At 34.9% G+C, this 21,793-nt stretch overlaps 1 protein-coding gene across 1 annotated transcript in view; it reads left to right on the top strand.

Moving 5' to 3' along the window:
- Positions 1-21,793, top strand: part of LOC148948239 (semaphorin-1A-like) — a 418,473-nt gene that overhangs the window by 28,428 nt on the left and 368,252 nt on the right. The window contains exon 3 of the mRNA XM_089094665.1: positions 14,210-14,314. Within this exon, the coding sequence (XP_088950791.1) occupies positions 14,210-14,314 (105 nt within the window). The remainder of the gene's footprint in view (positions 1-14,209; positions 14,315-21,793) is intronic.

Here is a 21,793-nt window from a genome sequence, read left to right as displayed (position 1 = left end):
AAGTAGCAAATTCTTTCTTGAATTCACCTGCTGGATAAACAAAGACATTTCATTCAAGAAATTATGACAAAATTCTAAGTAAGTAACAAACTCTTTATTGTTTACACGACTTAGATACACAATGTAGAAATTTAATTCAAGAAATTATGAAACAATTCTAAGTAAGTAACAATTTCTTTCTTGAAGTCAACTCTTGGATACACAATACGGAAATTCCATTCAAGAAATTATGAAAATATTTGTAAGTAAGTAACAAACTCTTTATTGATATCACCTCTTGGATATACAGTACAGGTACTTCATTCAAGAAATTATGAAAAAATCGCAAGTAAGTAATTTTTTTTTTCTCTTTATAACAAATAATTTTCACTTAGCTACATGATTTATAAATTTAATTCAAGAAATTATTAAAAAATTATCAGTAAGTAACAATTTCTTTCTTGAAGTCAACTCTTGGATACACATTTCTTGAATTCACCTGTTGGATAAACAAAAAGACATTTCGTTCAAGAAATTATTACAAAATTCTAAGTAAGTAACAAACTCTTTTATTGTTTTCACGAGTTAGATATACGATGTAGAAATTAAATTCAAGAAATGTAACCATTTCTTTCTTGAAGTCAACTCTTGGATACACAATACAGAAATTTCATTCAAGAAATTATGAAAATATTTGTAAGTAACAAACTCTTTATTTATTTCAACTCCTGGATATACAGTACAGATACTTCATTCAAGAAATTATGAAAAAATCGCAAGTAAGTAACTTTTTTTCTCTTTATCACAAACAATTTTCACTTAGCTACATGATGTAGAAATTTAATTCAAGAAATTATGAAAAAATTCTCAGTAAGTAACAATTTCTTTCTTGAAGTCAACTGTTAGACACACAATACGGAAATTTCATTCGTGAAATTATAAAAATATTTGTAAGTAAGTAACAAGCTCTTTATTGATTTCACCTCTTGAATATACAGTACAGATACTTCATTCAAGAAACGTGATTAAACACGTTTTGAAACTACATGCTATTTGCATGCCTTTCCTTGGCACCTTTCCAAACGAGCGGGGATTCCCCACTGGTTCCTACACATTGCAAAAAGTGAGCAGTACGAAAACTCCACGTTTTCAGCCAGACTGACCATCCAACATTTTAATTGCACTTTAATTGTTGATATGGATGGAGAGTACGAAAACTCCACGTTTTCAGCCAGACTGGTTTTTTAGACAACACCCATTTTTAGGGACCAATCAGAGACAGCGGAGGTTGCTCAATATACAATAACTTGATTGGTGATTGGTTACACACCACGACGGCGCATACATAGTGAGAGAGAGAGACATGCAAAGTCGACATAGCTTTATTTCATTTTTTAAGGTTAATTTAGACAAGGTGACGTGCGCGCACGTAACCGTGTCTAAATTAACCTTAAAAAAATGAAATAAAGCTATGTCGACTTTGCAGGTCTCTCTCTCTCACTATGTATGCGCAGTCGTGGTGTGTAACCAATCACCAATCAAGTTATTGTATATTGAGCAACCTCCGCTGTCTCTGATTGGTCCCTAAAAATGGGTGTTGTCTAAAAAACCAGTCTGGCTGAAAACGTGGAGTTTTCGTACTTTCTCCATCCATATCAACAATTAAAGTGCAATTAAAATGTTGGATGGTCAGTCTGGCTGAAAACGTGGAGTTTTCGTACTGCTCACTTTTTGCAATGTGTAGGAACCAGTGGGGAATCCCCGCTCGTTTGGAAACACGGCAAGGAAAGGCATGCAAATAGCTTGTAGTTTCAAAACGTGTTTAATCACGTTTCTTGAATGAAGTATCTGTACTGTATATTCAAGAGGTGAAGTCAATAAAGAGCTTGTTACCTACTTACAAACATTTTTATAATTTCGTAAATGAAATTTCCGTATTGTGTATCCAAGAGTTGACTTAAAGAACGAAATTGTTACTTACTGAGAGTTTTTTCATAATTTTTTGAATTAAATTTCTAAATCGTGTAGCTAAGTGAAAATTATTTGAGGTAAAGAGAAAAAAAAGTTACTTACTTGCGATTTTTTCATAATTTCTTGAATGAAGTATCTGTACTGTATATCCAGGAGGTGAAATCAAAAAAAAGAGGTTGTTACTTACTTACAAATATTTTCATAATTTCTTGAATGAAATTTCCGTATTGTGTATCCAAGAGTTGACTTCAAGAAAGAAATGGTTACATTTCTAGAATTTAATTTCTACATCGTATATCTAACTCGTTTAAACAATAGAGTTTGTTACTTACTTAGAATTTTGTAATAATTTCTTGAACGAAATGTCGTTTTGTTTATCAAACAGGTGAATTCAAGAAATGTATCTCCAAGAGCTGACTTCATGAGAGAAATTGTTACTTACTGAGAATTTTTTAATAATTTCTTGAATTAAATTTCTACATCATTTAGCTAAGTGAAAATTGTTTTTTATAAATAGAAAAAAAAGTTACTTACTTGCTATTTTTTCAAAATTTCTTGAATAAAGTATCTGTACTGTAGATCAAAGAGGTGAAATCAATAAAGAGTTTGTTACTTACTTACAAATATTTTCATAATTTCTTGACTAGACTTTCCGTATTGTGTATCCAAGAGTTCACTTCAAGAAAGAAATTGTTACTTACTTAGAATTGTTTCATAATTTCTTGAATTAAATTTCTACATTGTGTAGCTAAGTCATGTAAACAATAAAGAGTTTGTTACTTACTTAGAATTTTGTCATAATTCCTTAAATGAAATGTCTTTGTTTATCCAGCAGGTGAATTCAAGAAAGAATTTGCTACTTACTTACAATTTTTTCATAATTTCTTTAATGAAATTTCTGTATTGTGTATCCAAGAGGTGACTTTGAGAAAGAATTTTTGCTTACTTACAATTTTTCATAGTTTCTTAAATGAAGTTTCTGCATTGTGTATCCAAAAGGTGACCTCAGGAACGATTATGTTACATGCTTACAATAGAACTATTCTAAAGAAAAAAGACGGGTTAAACTTAAAGATATTTATTGCTTAAACGTATTAAGAGATTTTTTTTTGAGAAAAAAAAAACACAACAACAAATGTTTACATAAAAAATAGTACTTAGAGTTCACTCTTAGACATCCACAAACGATGGTCCCATGATATAGAAAAGTTTTTTACCATGTTTTATGGATTTATCACGATCAGGTATGTTCTTAGGTATCCACTGTGCCAAGAACCTAACCTCGTCTTCAGGACGGTGATAACCCCCTTCAAATTTAGGACACTTAAACTCTTCTAGATTGAAAAGTGGAATCCTAGGGTCACACTTTTAAATTAAAACTTTATCTGTAGGTCCATTGCCCTTTACGTAGAGCGCTTCAACCCCAAAAAATCTGCAAATTTCACTGAATTCCTCCTGAACATTTCGCAGCTCCCGACCCGCAGTATTAAGTGCTGTAATCACTCTATCATTGAATCTCAGTCTTTTTATATGACGTAATGTAGTACTCCATAAGCTTTATCATACTCAAACACATTATAGTTCACTATCCAATGATAACAGTCAATTTCTTCGAGTTCCATAGACAATAACAAAAATGCACATTCAAATATAATACCGCACGCTGATTTTTTCCAACTGATATATTCTGTGGCGTACAGCTATTTTATCTTGGAAGCTATTCATACAGTTGATAAGTAGAAAAATACATCATCAAACCGATATACCTTCGCTCTGTTCTTGCTAGAGTTATGTCGAGGGGGATGAGTCCTAAAACCATGTGAATTCGTTGTGGGGAGGAGACATTAAAACCCCTGGAAGTCAGTGCGGGGAGGAGTCATTGAACTCTCGGTAACTGATAAATTCTGTGTCATACAGCCCAATCATCTTGGAAGTTATTAATGTAGTTGTTAAGTAGAAAAATACTTCATCAAACTTTTATATCTTCACTCAAGGTTGAATGGAGTTATGGCTAGGGCGATGAGTCCTAAAACCATCTGAATTCATTGGAGGGAGGAGCCATAAAACCAAGTTTGCTAAATACTAGCTATTTTCTTGCAAAAAACACACAAAATCAAAAAAAAAATGTTCAATGTTCCTTTAGTACCTTCGCAATTAGGCTAAAAATGAAGATATTTATGCAGAGTTTCAACTAGCTATGGCTAAGTTTGCTAAAGACCAGCTATTTTCTTGCGAAAACACACAAAATCAGAAAAAAAGTTCAATGTTCCTTTAGTACCTACGCGATTAGGCTAAAAATGAAGATATTTATGTAGAGTTTCAACTAGCTATGGCTAAGTTTGCTAAAGACCAGCTATTTTCTTTTAAAAAAACACACAAAATCAGAAAAATATTCAATGTTCCTTTAGTACCTACGCATTCAAGCTAAAATTGAAGATATTTATACAGAGTTTCAACTATCTTTGGATAAATTTGCTAAAGACCAGCTATTTTCTTGCGAAAACACACAAAATCAAAAAAAAAATGTTCAATGTTCCTCTAGTACCTACGCATTGAGAATAAAAATGACCTTTTCAAGTGATGAATAGGTTATATCACAGGGGGCTAGGATATAAATTATATTCTAAGAATATCTGGACCCCTTGAGCAATGGGAGTATTAAAAAAGCCAACGAATTTTATTTGAAATAAAAAAAAATACTGCTTTTAGAAACGAACATTCACAGACCAATTGGAAATTTAGCATAAAAACACTATAGGATGCTTCCTTGCATTGTTTAACTGAGCATAACGCCTCACATCTCTTCCTTTAAATTGAAGTGAATGTCTAACTTTTTTTTGTGTTTTTATAAGCATCCTTATCTGTTTTCTTGTAGCACTCGAATCTTCGAAAATGTGCAAGGGGGTTTTTTCATGATGTATTTTGCTATGACTCCCATTGCTGTCAGGGGTGACATCCAACTTTGCTCGCTTTTGCTGGGGGGTTTGATCAACAACTTCCTAAAATAAAATCATTTTTTCTACTCGTATGTTTCCCGAATATTTAACACGTACCATTTTTCCATACCATCCAACAAAACCCAATTCCTCCTAGAATTATTTAAACTAAAAAGTTACCCCTCCTCCTCAGAAAGTTCACAAAAACACAATAGACAAATCTGTAGTGAAGCTGGGCTAAATAAATGATTGTAAGAGAGAAGAACTTTTTTCTCCATCCATATCAACAATTGAAGTGTAATTAAAATGTTGGATCGTCCTTTTAGAGCCCCCCTCCCCCCCCCCCTCCTCCCTGGAAGAACCCTTGGGAACCGGGAGCTTCCTTCGAGGTAGGAGGATCGATAACCTTTCGAGTTGGGGGTATCGGACTTCACAACACTGTTCAAATAGAACAGCCTCAAATTCTTTTCTCAAATGCATCTTTTTCAACGAAAATAATTGCCTGAATTGGTTCAAAATATTGTTTTCTTCGTATCATTGTGAAACACATAATTGGAGATTATTAAAAGGACTTTCTTACCGCAAAAAAGACATCCTGTTACAAGGAAACCCCTAATTAAAATTCAAAGCGGATGAAGTTGGCGATATCAGCCCGGATGTGCGTGATGGTTTAGTACAAAATATACGGCAGTTTGAGAAAAATTTGTGAAATAGTGAATAGTTTGGTTTTTGCTTTTCAAATATTTTGTTTTTGTTTAAGAGTAATATTTTATTTTTTTAATTATTATGCGTATTTTTTTTTAGATTAACTTTTATGTTTGTTTTTTTTTTTATAGAGATGAGTTGTAATAAATAATTTATATATCGCAAATTTGTCTTATTTAATAAAATTTAAAAGTTTAGAAAAAAAATTTCATTTTCACTAGTAAAAATATATTCGCCTGAGAAAATTAACAAAAATGCATTTTGGGTTTGGAAAATAATTCAGTTTATGTTTGGCATCTAAAGTAGTGTAAAAAACATCTTGATTTCAAAATCAGGGGTTTTCAATTACTTTTTTGAGCAAATTAATCTTAATTTGAAAAAAACAGAGTTTGCCAAGAAATTTTACAAAAACTTAATTTTGTCTTTTTTTTTTTTTTAAAGAGGGGGGAAACACCTCCAACCAGGTAATGAAGTTGAATTAAAAACCAACTGGCGATTTACGTGTAACAGAACACTCTAGAAAATCTCTGTAAATACCAAATATGCAACAATATGAAACTTTTGTATTTTTTGTCCAGAAGAAAAATACAGGAATATAGAAGTTAGTTTGTAAAGACATTAATTTAGCAAAAGAAAATTAAAATTTTTATGCAAATAAAAGCTGTATTAACTAAAAAACGATCAGAAATTAAATAAAAAAAAAGTTTTTTAAAACTGAAAGTAAGGAGCGACATTAAAACGAACAGAAATTATTTCCTATATGAAGGTGACTGTCCCCCTCCTCATCGCATCGCTCTTTACGCTAAATTTTGACCTTGTCTCACAACTTTTTTTCAAACACAAAAAAAATTTAGCGTAAAGAGCGAATCCTTACGATTTAAATTATATCATTTTCTTAATGTTTAACTCTCTCGGTAAATAATTATGTGCTTGAGAAAAATTTGCCTTGTTTTCGAAAAAGGGGGAAAACACCCTCTAAAACTCATAGAACTTTAATGAAAATCACATCATCAGAGAACCCTACTATAGAAGATAAAAGCTCCTATCTGGAGTTCCATTCGAACGTAAATTAAAAGTTATAATGTCCTTTTTAAGTAACCCAAAAAAAAATGGAGGGCCACTCGGCCCCCCTCCCACACGACTTTTTTCCCCCCGTCCTGCGCCGGGACCGCGGAAGTAGTCAACACCCGTTTATAGCAAGAGCCTGTGAAATTTAACCCCCCCCCCTCCCCCCCCAAAACTCTCACACTCTTTGTAACACGCAAGCTTTTCATTCAAAGCAGAAAAATACATAATTTTAGGAAAAATCTTTATTTCTGACTGAGAAAGAAGTGTTTTTCAAAATAATTAAAACTTATAAACATACCTCTGATGGATAGATTGTATTTACATAATAGAAAAAAAGCGTGGTTTGACGTTTCTATCGAATACAGTCGTCATATTCTTAAGATTTTGTATTGTTGGAGGGGAGGGGGCTGTCCCTCTGAAATATGAATTTACTAGTAAAACGTTTTTCTATATTTTTTTGGGGAAATAAAGGAATGAAAAGTGTACTCACATTGAAAATCGACAAATCCATTGTTTTCAAAAGTTAAAAATATATGGTGTACTATAAACAATGTCTTAAAGCATAATGAAAATGGAAATGCAGTGTTGGGACCTTATATCGGTTTTTTTTTTTAAATTAAGTACATTATAGCATGACAAGTTTTTTTTTTTTTTAGAAAAACGACCAATAAAGTTATTATATTGGAATAACCACCAACTTTCTCTAATCGACTGACACACAAAAAATCAATGTCATAATAAAAAAAAACATGTCTGCCAAGCCATGTAGAGCTCATTGTAATAGGCAAATGACCCTGTAGAATAGAATTACCTACCAGAAAAACCGGAAGGAACGTAAAGGCTCAGAATTCAAAAGAAGGACTATACTTGCTCAGTAGAAGACTTAGTAGTAGAAGACTTAGTGTTTATACTTGTGCTAACCGAGCTTAGTTTGATTTACTAAAGCTCATTTGTCCAGTCTCTTAGGATTGTCATTGGAGCTGTGATTATCGAGATGATTACTGAAATGTACCAATAAATATCTGAGAAACTAGTTATTTTTTTAGTTGGTTGCTTTACTTAGCGCTTTTTACTAATAACTCGGTAGTAACAGTTTTTCTGACTGTTGCTTTTCAGTTTTCTCTTCAAATACCCAAAGGCCTGGGTTTAATACCAAGAAAGTTGGATTCCAAGTACAGTCGGGAAAAGGGATCTGTGTTTCTTCCGGATTCTTTCGTGTCAAAGCAGGAGATTCCTTTTTTTTAGTACAATTAAGAATCCAAGATCCAAGGGTGAGTCTTGGCACAGCCACTAAACAGAAAAGCAGGTATGATAAAAGGGAGAGGGACGTGTGAAGATGTGATAAAAGGCAACTTTTACCGCTGGCCAAGCCATATTGAATAGGGCTGCGAAGCGTGACGTCAATTCTTGGGCGGGAAATTCAAATAACGATGAAACGTGGATGCGTAGACACGTTTTTTCGGAACTTTGGCGAATTGTTTTGGCCTAAAATATTTGTCGTAGATCCTACTAATCCACCAGAACGTTTTCACGTCGAAATAATACTAGGAATATTGACAATCAGTTGTTAGTTACAACTGGAAACCACGTTTCACGGTACTTTGAATTTCGTACCTTGCTTTTTACGTCATCACCGCGCAGCCCTATGTTGTATAACTTAAAAACTGTGTTTCAGGATTTTTTTTGAAATTTCGGGATTTTTTTTTTGAAGAAAAATCGGAATTTTATTTTTGAGCTGCTGGCAACGCTGCATGTGTAATAGGAAAAAGTGACACCATCAGTGCCATCGTAGGGTTACCTAGTTTTTGCATGGATATCAACAACTTGCAGTCCTCCGTTCTTCTTCTTTAGGTACATATCAGTTGTTTTCAGTCTTGGGGGTTCTTTTCCTTGCCAAATAAACCCGTAAATGATTTTTTTCCAAGTTTTAAAAGATCGCTTTTGAAGGTGCTGAAATATTCGACAGATACCGAATAACAGGCAAGCTGTATATATTTACATATTGCGCCCTTTGGAATATGCCTCCGGAGGCATGCCTCCGGCGTGCCTCATGCCTCCAGATATCCCTCAAAATGCCCAGTTGTTAACCCCTCGCTGTCAATCTTCTGTTTAGGGTTTCCAATTACGGACATTTTTGTTTTTGCTTTGTTATTATTATAATATATTATTAGGGTCTTGTTTAGAATCCGGGCAACACGTGAGAAGTGAAGATTGGTTAATGCTAATGAACTAAATAAAGTATGATGAAAACATATTAGATCAGAAACAAATTCGTGCTATATATTTGCACATTAGGGGGGGGGGGAGAGGGGTAAAGCATAGCATATTTTAAATACGTAACCCTAACCTAGGTACCTTTTTTGCACCTTCAACCCCAAAAAACTCAAGTTTAAATTTTTGTCACGAAGCGAGCAATAACTCACTAGGCAGCGAAAACCTGTTTTTCATATGGCATCTTTGAAATTTCGATGCGGTCTTTCTTGCGTCTTGCCCGGATTCTAAACAAGTACCTATTATTGTGTAATGTATTATATTCTAATTATTTATTATATTATAATAAATATTATATATATACGTTATTTTAGTATTATTATTATTATTATTGTTATTATTATTATTATACGTGAGTTTGAGGGATAACAGGCTGCTTTCGAAATAGTCAGTTAAGTATTCAAACACATGTGGTTTTTTTTTTTCAATTCAAGTCTAATTATTAAATACTACAATAATTACATAAGTACACTTAGGCGCTAGAGGTACCAAGAAGCATAGCTTGTCGAGGACCTCGCACTAATCACAAAATCCAGACAAAACAAATCAGGGAAGAAAAAAAATTCAACAATATCTCAAAAATATAACCACAATACGAGAAAAAAAAAACAAACAAACAACCGCTACACAATAACCTTAGACTCAATTTTCTCCAAACTGAAATTTCCGGATTTTACTTAAATTCTAAACCATTAACAGTAATATTGAAAACGGGGTTCTAATCAGATCCAACATAATAAGAGAAGAAAAAAGAAAAGAAGAGAAAAAAACTAGATAAAGTAAAGCGGAGAAAAATAGATTAAGCAAAATGAATAAACAAATAAGGAAAAAAAATACTTCAAGACTTAGAGAATATTTTTTCTGCAAAGGGAAGAAGAATTTGTAATAAGAAAAAAGTTCATTGGGAATAGAGTTCCAAAGAACAATTGCTCTATAAATTGGTGACCTCCGAGCCGCTGAGGACACCCTTTTAGGCAGTCGAAATTGGTAAACACAGCTCCGAAGCAAAGTCTGGCACTTACGTGTTGACCCTCGATCGAACTAGGATATGATGTTTGGTGGAAGCGAGAAATTGAAGGCTTGATGAGCTAGTTTTAGGTTCTGCTTCTTGTGTGACCACATCTAAGGCATCTAGACTTGTACCACTGTAATGATCAGTTGTAGGATAGAGTCGAGGAAGGCAAAAAAATGCCTTCACCGCTCTATTCTGTGTAGTTCGGAGTTGCCGAAGGGAATACGGGCTAAGTTACTGAAGATTCATATTTAAGAGGCTATGATATCCCTCTAGGCATTCGGACTGCCTGAAAACTTAATTTTCGGCTCTGCTTAGGATATAAAAGTCACCTTCATCGTCACATGTAAATTACCAAGTTTTATATATTTCTTGTTTTCTTTTAAAATATTATGTTTGCTCCTTTGGACAGGTGGTCATAGGTGAAGAGTCTTCACCTATAGTCTTCGCCTTGTCTTTACTGAAGACAAGTTCTATCCTCAGAGAAATCTTTTTGCGGGGGAGTGAAAATGCAAAATAATTGAAGGATACTTTATGATATAACCCCGACCTAATATTCTTGATCATAGGCAGAGCGCCAGCGCTGCCTAAGTAAAGAACGATGTGTTTTTTTTTGTTTTTTGTTGTTGTTTTTTTTTTTTTTTTTTTCTCTCCATGCCCGGGCACTTCGTATCGAAGGAGTTGTCGTAGAAAGTTAAAAAAGGGCTGATTCGATTGGAAATTGGAGTGGCTAGTGCCCTTTTTAATAGTCGAAAGTGATTGGAGGGCAACTAGCCCCCCTCCCCCATGCCCGTCATTCTCCCAAACACAACTTATTTTGTGGAAAAAGTTTTTTTATATTAATTTTTGTTCGTTTTATATTGACATAGTCTTTTCAGGGAAAAAGAAAATAACACTTTAAATCTTTTCGTTTTTTAAGACTATAGTTTGGTCTGCTGTTTGTATGCTGGAGAAAAATTTTCAGCAATTTTTAATAACATACGCCATTTTAAAAATCTGGACACAAATAGTACTGTTTAACTTACTTTCATACCTCCTCTAGTTGACCTGAAATGGAAAACTTGATACCATTCGCAAAAAAAATCTGTTTACTTTCTTTGATAGCTTGGATATACTTACACTATTTTGATTTAGTTCAATTTTAAGAGCAGATGTAGCCTCGAAAGTTTGAACATAATACCCTCAGTCGTTCTTGGGATACTGCTGAGATGCCTTATTGGGAATTAGCATTATCACAGTGCATTTTGATTTAATCTTAAGGCAACATTTAGTTTTTAAACATAATGGACCAATGGGAGGGGGGAGTGGAATAGGGATTAGTTGCCCTCCAATCACTTTCGACTATTAAAAAGGGCATCAACCCTTTCTATTTTCAATCGAATGAGCCCCTTTCGAAGTTCCCACGACAACTCCTTCGATACGAAGTGCCCTGGTCTAAACTTTAACAACAACAAAAAATATTACTAATCACTTTCGACTATTAAAAAGGGCACTAGCCTTTGAATTTCCAATCGAATTAGCCTTTTTTGAAGTTTCTACGACAACGCCTTCTATAAAAACCTTATATGCACCCAGGGCATAACTTAAAACCCTTGCCCCGAGGGCTGTGGGGGATTGTCCTTCTCAAAAATATATTTTCTATCTGGAAATCAACTAGCTTACGCTAAACAAAATGGCTATGTGAAAATTCTAATTGGATGTGTTTGGGTGAATGATGGACGTGGGGGGGGGCTAGATGCCCTCCAATCAGTTTCTACTATAAGAAACGGCACTAGCCCTTTCAATTTCCAATCAGATGAGCCCCTTTTGAAGTTACTATGACAAAGCCTTCTATAAAAACCTTATATACCCCAGGACAAAACTTAAAACCCTTGCCCTGAGGGTTATTGGGGAGTGTCCTCCTAAAAAACATATTTTCTATCTGGAAATCAACTACGCTGAACAAAATGGCTATATCAAAATTTTGATTAGATGTGTTGTGGGGAATGATGGGTGTGAGGGAGGGGCTAGTTCCACTCCAATCACTTTCTACTTTTAAGAAGGGAACTAGCCGTTTGAATTTCCAATTGAATGAGCCTGTTTTGAAGTTTCTACGACAACGCCTTCTTATAAATCCTTATATGCCCCCAGGGCATAACTTAAAAACCTTGCCCTGAGGGTTGTTGAGGAGTGTCCTCCTAAAAAACATATTTTCTATCTGGAAATCAACTACGCTGAACAAAATGGCTATATCAAAATTTGAGTGGTTGTGTTTGGGGGACTGAGGGGCGTGGGGGGACTAGTTGCCCTCCAATCACTTCCGACTATTAAAAAGGGCACTAGCCCTTTGAATTTCCAATCGAATGGGCCTGTTTTGAAGTTTCTACGACAACGCCTTCTATAAAAGCCTTATATGCCCCCCAGGGCATAACTTAAAAACCTTGCCCTGAGGGTTGTGGGGGAGTATCCTCCTCAAAAACACATTTTCTTTCTTGAAATCAACTACGCTGAACAAAATGGCTATCTCAAAATTTTGATTGGATGTGTTTGGGGTACTGCTGGGCGTGGGGGGGGTAGTTGCCCTCCAATCACTTTAGACTATTAAAAAGGGCACTAGCCCTTTGAATTTTCAATCGAATGAGCCTGTTTTGAAGTTTCTACGACAACGCCTTCAAAAAAACCTTATAAGCCCTCGTGGTATAATTTAAACCCTTGGCCGCAAGGGTTGGGGGGGAATGTCCTCCTCAAAAACAAAGTTTCTATCTGGAAATCAACAACGCTACATAAAATAGCTATCTCTAAATTTTGATTGGATGTGTTTGGGGGAATGATGGGCATGGGGGGGGGGGTAGTTGCCCTCTAATTGCTTTCGACTATTAAAAAGGGCACTAGCCCTTTGAATTTCCAATCTAATGAGCCTTTTTTGAAGTTTCTACGAAAATGCTATCTATAAAAAACCTTATATGCCCGCAGGGCATAACTTAAAACGCTTGCCCTGAGGGTTGTGGAGGCGTGTCTTCCTCAAAAACATATTTTCTATGTAGAAATAAACTACGCTAATCAAAATGGCTATCTCAAAATTTTGATTGGATGTATTTGGGGGAATCATTTGCGTGAGGGGGGGGGGGCTAGTTGCCCTCCAATCACTTTTGACCATTAAAAAGTGCACTAGAACTCTCGATTTCTAATCGAATGAGCCCCTTTTGAAGTGTCTACGACGACTCCTTCTATATGAAATGCCCCGCTTTAAAGAAAAAAAAAAACTGTACATTGTCAACATTGATCTTATATGCCCTCAGGGCATAACTTAAAACCCTTGCCCTGAGGGTTGTGGGGGAGTGTCCTCCTCAAAAGGATATTTTCTATCTGGAAATCAACTACGCTGAAACGAACAGAAATTACAACAAATGACCGAGTCAAACTCAAAACGAGCAGAAATTAACACAAGTTGGGCGCAAAAACCTTGTGCCTTCACAAGGCTAGAACAGAATTTACACTTTACTGAAAAAATACGAATGAATGTACATTGCCAGTTTATTATAGATTAAGGGACATTTAGTAATCAAAATGTTAATATTATTTGATTTATTGAAGTTATAAAAGTAAAAACATTTATATTTTTTTCAGTAAAGTGCAAAGTGCAAATTATGTTCTGGGCTTGGGAAGGCATAGGGGTTTTGAGCCCAACTTATGTTAATTTCTGCTCGTTTTGAGTTTGACTCGGTAATTTGTTTTAATTTACTGTTCATTTTGGGTTTAATTTATTTATTGATGCTGATTTGTGGTAGTTTCGAGCTTTGTAGATTATTTGATTTTATTTTTACTCATTTTTTGTTTAATGGAGTTCTTTACTTTTCTTTGAATAACTAATTTTGTGGAAAAAAGTTATTTTTAAATTAATCTAAGCAGAACCTGTTTCTCTGACGCTCAATCCTGATGAAATATGCCTAAGTATGATAAAAATATAATACTTTTGAAACATATTTGGGCCATATATTTGCACATTTTTTGGGGGTAAAGTATTTGGACAGTGTGAAGCTAGAAAACGATTTTTACTTCATAATATGCAGAATAGCTGTACCTAACACATTAGGCATGCAGACCCGCTATACTTTACCCCAATCCCAGTTTTTGGAAACTATTCTTCCTTTTATTGGGGGGAGGGGGTTGATGAAGGGATGGAGTTTTCAAACCACTATTTGGAGGTCCCTCCACCCTTATGTACGTTGTTTTATTTGTAGTATTTGTTCTTGTTCTTTTTACTCAATTGCCTTTGCTTCTCTTTAAGATGGTGATTTGTACGTTGGCACTGTTGCTGATTTTTCTGGCGCTGACCCCCTAATCTACAGGGAACCACTTAGGACTGAACAGTACGATGCCATGCATATGAGCGGTAAGTCAATTTTCCTTCTGCTCTCATTCTTCGTTCGAATTTTTCTTCGGGTTGAGAACGAACATGTTGTATTTTTGCAACCTTGTTTTGGGTTAAGAATTGATTTCTGTAAATTTCGTTGGTGCGTAGTAGGATTAAGCCCAATTAATCTAATTACCAGTAATTATACTTTTTATTTAAACAATAACTGATTTATAATTGAATTCCTTAGGTAAAAACACTTGTAATTGGGTTGCAATCATCTCGTTTGTTACAATTCACTTGTCAATTATGCAAGAGAGACATTTAAAAAGTCCATCTCAAAATACTTGCTAGTATCTAAAGATATCGGAACACTATAGATTGACAAGTTCCCAGGGATCTTGCAGAATTTTGCTGTTTTACTGTGAAGACATAGCGACCTGCTAATGAATTTGGACTCGAAGATGCTGTCTTAAATATCAGTTGCTTCACAGAAAATTGTAGGTGTTACTCTAGATACCATTTGAGTTGTTCTCATCGCTAAAGTTATATGGACCTGGAGAAAAAATGATAATGCGCTGCCTGAGTAAAGAGTGAAGTAGGCACAATGTATTGTTTTTTTTTTTTATTATTTTTTATTTTCACCAAGGCACTTTGTATGGAAGGAGTTGTCGTAGAAACGTTACGTATGTTGTAGAAAAACGAAAACAAAATACATTTTATTGTTTTCTCTTTTTTTGGTTTATTAAATCTAAAATTATCAAGATTTTCAGGAATGAATTTCAGCATATATATTAAACTGTCAATGCACATTTTTTTTCGTAATCTTTGTTATGATGGTGAATTTTTTTTCGATGTTATGAGAAATAAAAACGCATAGCTCGAAGTAAGGATTTGCTTTCAGTAAAGTGCAAATTATGTTCTTGTCTTTAGAAGGCACAGGAACGTAAGTCCCACTTCTCTTAGTTTCTGCTCGTTTAGAGTTTTACCAGGTTATTTGTTGTTATTCTTGTTCGTTTTATTTATTTCTTTACTGTGATTTATGGTAGTTTTAAGCCTGAAAAATTATTTATTTCTGCTCATCTTTGGTTTAATGTAGCTCTTTACTTTTCTTTAAAAAAAAACTTATTTATCGAAAATGTTTTTTTAAATTAATATTAATACATAGTCAAAATCTACTAGGCCCTCTTTAAGGTTTCTTAAATATTTGGTATTTGGTATTTTAAAAATGCCGTATTTTTGTATTTTCCTACTAAAAAATCGAAAAAAAGGTCTTCCTGTGGAGAGAAAGTTTTCGCCAAAATGCTTCGTAGCTTTATTAGTCTAGGCTTGCAAAAAAATTCAGAGATCAGGGGGAACCAATTGTGAGGTGCCACTACACCCTGAATTTAGAAAATGCCTTTATTTGGGTGTTTTCCTTTTAAAAAAGTCGAAGAAAAAGTACTGCCTGTGGAGAGAAAATTTTTGCAAAATACTTAGTAGCTTTGTCTTGAAACATTGCGAAAACTCTTGATTTTTAAGACCTTTAACTGTGTTAGCAGTGAAATGAGGTTCCGCCCTGATTCTCCATCCTTAGTAGAGACGCAAACAGGGCGCCAATTTGGGGCGGATCAGCATTTTGAAAATTACCTCTTCTTGTATTTTCATGATAAAATATGTTCCCCTCCCCCATAGATTTAAAATATACGTTTTTTGCATCTTAATTGAAAAAATTGAAACATACCCCCCCCCCCCCCTACGTTTTCGAGAATTGGTGCTGCTGGACACAAATATTGACTACCACATTTTTGTTGGTAAGGATTCGTGGAAACATAAGGTTTTGTATGATATTCAAAGCTGTGGCAGGTAACATTTAAAATGCACCATGCGCATTTAAAAGGGAAAAACGAAAATAATGATAACATATAGTTAAAAAAAAAAGACAAAAGCAGGCCGATATCACTTATTGAAAAAAATACGTATTTTGTTTTGTGGTGTTTTTAATTTTAATCAAGCTAGCTTATAAAGGTTGATCTCGCTGGTGATTTTTAGATGCACGTCTGCTACTCTATATCATCTGCAGGAGTAGGCCTACGTAGTACGTAGCCATTTGCATCTGTACGAAAGATACGTTAAAATATTTAAGCTAACAGGTCTTACTTTTGCAATTCATCTAAAGATGTTTTTCTCGTATCTCAGCAAGTTAATATTCTATTACTATTAACTTCTTCAATGAATAATTATGCCATTCGTACTTCTTCAAACAGTTCGTGGTAACGAATTGTAAGTAAGGAGCGATCCGGCCCAATAGTAACCGAAACTCTAAAAAACGGAATTTTGATAACAATAGATACATCAAAAGAATCACCCTCAAAACACCCCCAAAAAAGTCAACGAATCTTTTTTGAAAAACCCCATCATCGGATTCAGCATATCAGAGAACCCTGCTGTAGAGCTTTCAAGCTCCCATTTGCAAAAATGTGGATTTTTTTTTTGCTAGAAGAAAGATTACGGATGCGTGTTTATTTTTTTTCATGCCCCCCCCCCCCCTGGGATGATCGTGTCAAATCAGTGTTCTTAGAAGATCGGGAGAGGGCTCATTCGAACGGAAATTAGAAGTTCTAGCGTTTTCTTCAATACACCAAAATGATCGGGGGGACACTAGACCGGACCTCCCCCCCTTTCCCCAAAGTCTTCCGATTAAAATTTTGAGGTCGCCATTTTCTTCAGCATAGGCAAAAGGTCCAATAACTATGCATTTTGGTATTACATGACCCTCTACAGCCCCTGGGGAAAGGGCTGTTAATTTGCCCATTGTGTACTTATAGTATTTGTTATTGGGAAGTATACAGACTTATTTTATTTTGTGGGGAGGGTAATTTTATGTGGGGTATTTTCCACGGGAAAATTTTTCCCTGGGTAGGGATGTTTCCAGGGGCAATTTCACACTGAGAAATCAATAACACAGAAACTTTCGCATATGAGGGGAGCTGCCCCTCCTCAATACCTTGCTCTTTACGCTAAAGTTTAACTTTTTTATCCCAGTTTTTTCAGAACAACTTCTGAAATACATGGGCCGTTTAAATAAAATAAGAAGCTTTTTTTAAAATACTAAAAGAGCTTTAGCGTGAAGAGCGAGGTACTAAGGAGGGGGCAGCTTTCCTCATATGAGGAATGATTTCCGTGCGTTAGTTTTAAGCTTGCTCCTTGCTTTCAATTGAAAAGCCTGTTTTTATTCAATCTTATAAAGAAACTACAATTTCTACTACGGTACCACCAACAAATCACGGCAGCATCAAGCCGTTTGAGGCCATCACAGCTGCGGACACTCCTCCTCCACCCTAATTTATTCAGAGCTTCACTCTTTACCTCTTCTAATGAAGTTCTAGTTTCATTTGAATCTTTCCTTATGATCTCTTCACATTCCATTCGGGGACGGCCTGCTTTTCTTTGGCCCCAGACTGTAAAATTCTTCCTGGTTTATATTAAAAAGGTTTTACTTCTTAGGAAAAAATAACAAATAAGCATGAGATTAACATTTGCAAACTGAATTATAAAGTTTGGATGAAAATTCATATGGTACTTATTAAGAATCCGCTAAACACGCGAGAAGAGAAGTTTCGTTAATGCTTATGAAATAAAACAAAGTAGGATGAATATATAATAGTTTAGAAACAAATTTTGGCTTTATATTTGCACATTGGTGGTGAGGTGGGGATAAAGCATATCATATACTAAATACGTTACCTAACCTAGTTACCTTTTTTTGCCCCTTCAACCCCAAAAATCTAAATTCTAAATCTTTTTCACGGAGTAAGCAATACCTCACAAGGCAACGAAACTTGTTTTTCATATCCAAGTAGTACTTCCAAGCCGCAAGTTGAAGTACCTAGGTATCACATATGGAAGCGACCTCAGAAGCTCGCGTGCTCTTTTTGTTGACCAGGTTCTGTCGGGTTTTCGGTCGGGGTATGCTAAACTTGCAGCCCTGAAGTTTAAATTTAATAAGCATATCCTTGCTAGGTTGTATCGTGCCGTCGCTCTTCCCTTTGCTCACTACATCTCACCCGTTTGGCATTGGCTATCGAATTCAGATATGTTGCGAATCCGTTCAGGCTTTTGCAAATATTTAAAGTTTCTGCTTGGTCTGCCACTTTACCTCCGTAACACTGGTCTGCTAGAAAAGTATCATATACCTGATCCTGTTGAGTTCATGCCGAATTTTGAAAAACAAGCTCTCGTGAAACACAGGGCACTATTATTTGATTTCCCAGCGACTTTCTTGCTTGATAGTTGAAGTGTGATTTGTTTGTATTTAGTAGATTATTATGTTCGGTTGATTTGTTTTCGTCTTTATTTTCTCTTTTCTTTTGTTTTGCTCCGCTTCTTCATGCTTCTTTTTTATAGCGGGTTTGTAATAAATTATTATTATTATAGCATCTTTGAGATTTCGATACGGTCTTTCTCGTGTGTTTACCGGATTATTAATAAGTACCTTTTCTTCTGTTGATTTTTAAAGTTAAGTAGAGTGCTTGAAAAAAAAACAAAAGTTTATTTTTTAAACTTATTTTTATTTTTTCGCTTTTCTACAATATCAAGTCTCTGAGACAAATTATACTTTATATAGATGTTGGGGAAAAGGATATTCTTCCCTGGTGTTCCTATAGTGAACTAATTCCTTTGTGGAAAAGTTTCTAATTTTTTCCCATACAGTCCTTGTCCTCCTGTTCTTGTATAGATTAATACTAAATGAGGTCCTTGTCAAGACAACGGGATTAAGAAACGGGACAATCAATCAGTTAATGTTAATACATATCCAATTTCCCAAGCTAAGAGATCCTATTTAGCCAATAAATTCCACTGGGACTCACTCCCCGAAATCGACTGATTCTTTTCAGATTTAGAAACTAATTCCTCTCTTGGATATCTGATGAAAAGTGACAGCTGATGTTGACCACTTTGAAGCGACAACACTTCTCTAGCTGTCGTGGCTTTCGTCTCTTGCTTTTAATGGCTTTCTCTTAGCAAAGGCCCAGCTAATTCAGATTTCAGAGTAGTGTGTAGTGGATCCGCCTTTTAATTGTGATTGTAAAGAGCTTAAAAATTGAAAAAAAAGAATAATAAATTGATTTACAATATGTGCTTTATGCGTAATGAAAAGATAGGTAGTCTTTTGATATCCTTTTTTTGTCGCATCTTGAATGCCAAAAAATCTAGTCGTTATTGGCCCTCCATGGCCTGACCCACCCCCGCCCCCCAAAAAAATTTCACGATATTTTACTCCAAAACTTATGGTAGCTGACCCCAGGCCCTCCATGGCCCGACTTTGGAAATGACATCATTTTCATACAATTCTAAAAAAGGCTTATGCCAGCTTTGCCTCTAACTCATACAGTCTGTCTTGGCTTTTTCTCCAATTAGCGATGGCTCTCAACTTTTAGTAAATAAAAAGTACATTTTTCAGCTTTGCCTATGGAATTATGTTGTCTAAGTTAACGCCTTTTGAGATATTGCCGGAGAGATGACTTAAAAACTAAATTATTCAAGAATTTACTTTGGGTGGTTTCCTTCAAAGCTCAAATATTTGTATTATTTACAAAATTGAGCTTAATATTCAAGAGGGAATAGAAAAGGGAATTTGAATACACACATTGTTATCTCGATGACTGTACATTGAACAAAAACAATAGTCACCTTGATGCTTGATGTTAAGGAGAAAATCATTAACTTATTACTCTTTGGTGATGCATTTGCTGGTACAAAACTGTAAATTTGTCCCCCTCCCCTTCAGAAATATTTCTAGTCACGCCCATAGAAACGGATAATGTGCTGCCATGAAATGTGACATCTGTGAAACAGGGTCCATGTGTCATAAGTGTTGGAATGAATGGTGCTGTATAACAAGTACTAGGGGGAGGGCCGTGAATCTTTATCTTGGAGGTGTAGATACCAAAATCCCCCCTCCCCCCAAAAAAATCGTCGTTAGTCATAAGTTCTTCAAGTCTCCATTAAAGTCCATCAAATTAAAATGGAAAGATGGACTTTCCCTTCATTAAAAAAAAAATGGAATAAGTATGTAATATAGCTCTTGAGGTGCAAAACTCCCTTCTTATTTTAAAATTTTTAATTTTAAATATTAAAGCGTTGTGATGAAAGGTTAAACTTTAGCGTAAAGAGGGTTTTTTTCATGATTGGTACAGTCTCCTTCCTATTAAAAAAAACCCATCCTATTTGTAAATCAAATATGCCTTCGTGACCGGTTATTCTTTGAGTATTGTAATATCAAAGTTAAAGTTTGGTATAAAGAGCGCCTTTTAAAGGTTGAAGGGACCCTCCTCGTCTCTTTTTTGAAGAGTTGCTCTGAGAGTCTTGGGGGTATGTTTCCCTCAAATCTTCACTCTTTACGCCAAAGCTTCACTTTTATTTTGAGTAGTATCGCTCTAGTGGCTCTAGTGTTACATATGTGGTTCTAGTTTTGGAATATATCATATATGTAGAAGCTACAAGGAATAAATAACTGGGCATTTCCTTTTTTAATTTTAGTTTTAGGAGAATATCTCCAGCATTCAAACATTAGAGGAATTTAGTAGAAGAATTCAAAGAAAAAAGCTTTACAACTGAAAGCTGTTAATTGCTAAGTCGTATTTAGTCAGTAACTCTCCAATTCTTTGATAAACATGTGGAACCACACAAGTTTCCCTGGCCTAGGGGTCACTGGGGGACAGGTTCACGATTTAAAAAAGCGTGATCTATAAAATGCGACATATTTAGAGTGTAAAAGACAAATGTTCTTTATTTCAAAGTTCTTTTGAAGCTGTTTAACTTTTGGCCTGAGGTTGAATCCTTTTTGATTCGACTCTTAGCTGTTATTACAATTTTATAGCACAAAAAGGAGGTTCCGAACAAAACGTACTTTTGTCTTGTAGATTTTTACCTTTATCAATACAATCCTCTTCCATGTAGTCCCTATAGTCATAAGGGCTGTTGGTTCTTATCTCCATCCTGTATTATGTATACTTAAAATTCCTTGCTTAATCTGAGAAGAGTAATGAAAGCTAAAAAGATAATAAAATCAACCTTGTCTCTGAGGGAGAAAAAACGAACAACCAGCGCCATCTAGCTTTACCCATCAAAATGTAGTTTACTATAAACACCCTTATATAATTTATTTGCATGTATTTTTTAAATATCCGTTTCTTGTTTGTTTTGTATTGACCCAAAGGTACAAGAAAAAAATTTTGCCATAAAGGTTTATGGCATCCGTCTCATGTTTTATGTACATCTTTTTAATACATGACTATGTTTTGCGTTCTAACCTAGCCCTAATTATTTTATTACCGGTAAAGAATTGTTTAAAAACAATAGGATTTGCCTACTTTCAGAAAATATATCAGGTAGAATTCGAGTAAACTCCGACCTTTTGCTGAAATTTAAACTTTGATAAACTAAAATTAAGTTTGTTCTGAAATTTTCTACTTCTGCTACAAACCTCTGCACTGTTATTGAGTGCCAAAGATTCTTCTTGTCTTTGGTTTTGCC

The sequence above is a fragment of the Artemia sp. Qi Xiang Cuo genome, chromosome 9 (genome assembly GCF_049724085.1).
Source record: "Artemia sp. Qi Xiang Cuo chromosome 9, ASM4972408v1, whole genome shotgun sequence".
NCBI classification, from domain to species: domain Eukaryota; kingdom Metazoa; phylum Arthropoda; class Branchiopoda; order Anostraca; family Artemiidae; genus Artemia; species Artemia sp. Qi Xiang Cuo.
This window is presented reverse-complemented; position numbering and strand designations above follow the sequence as displayed.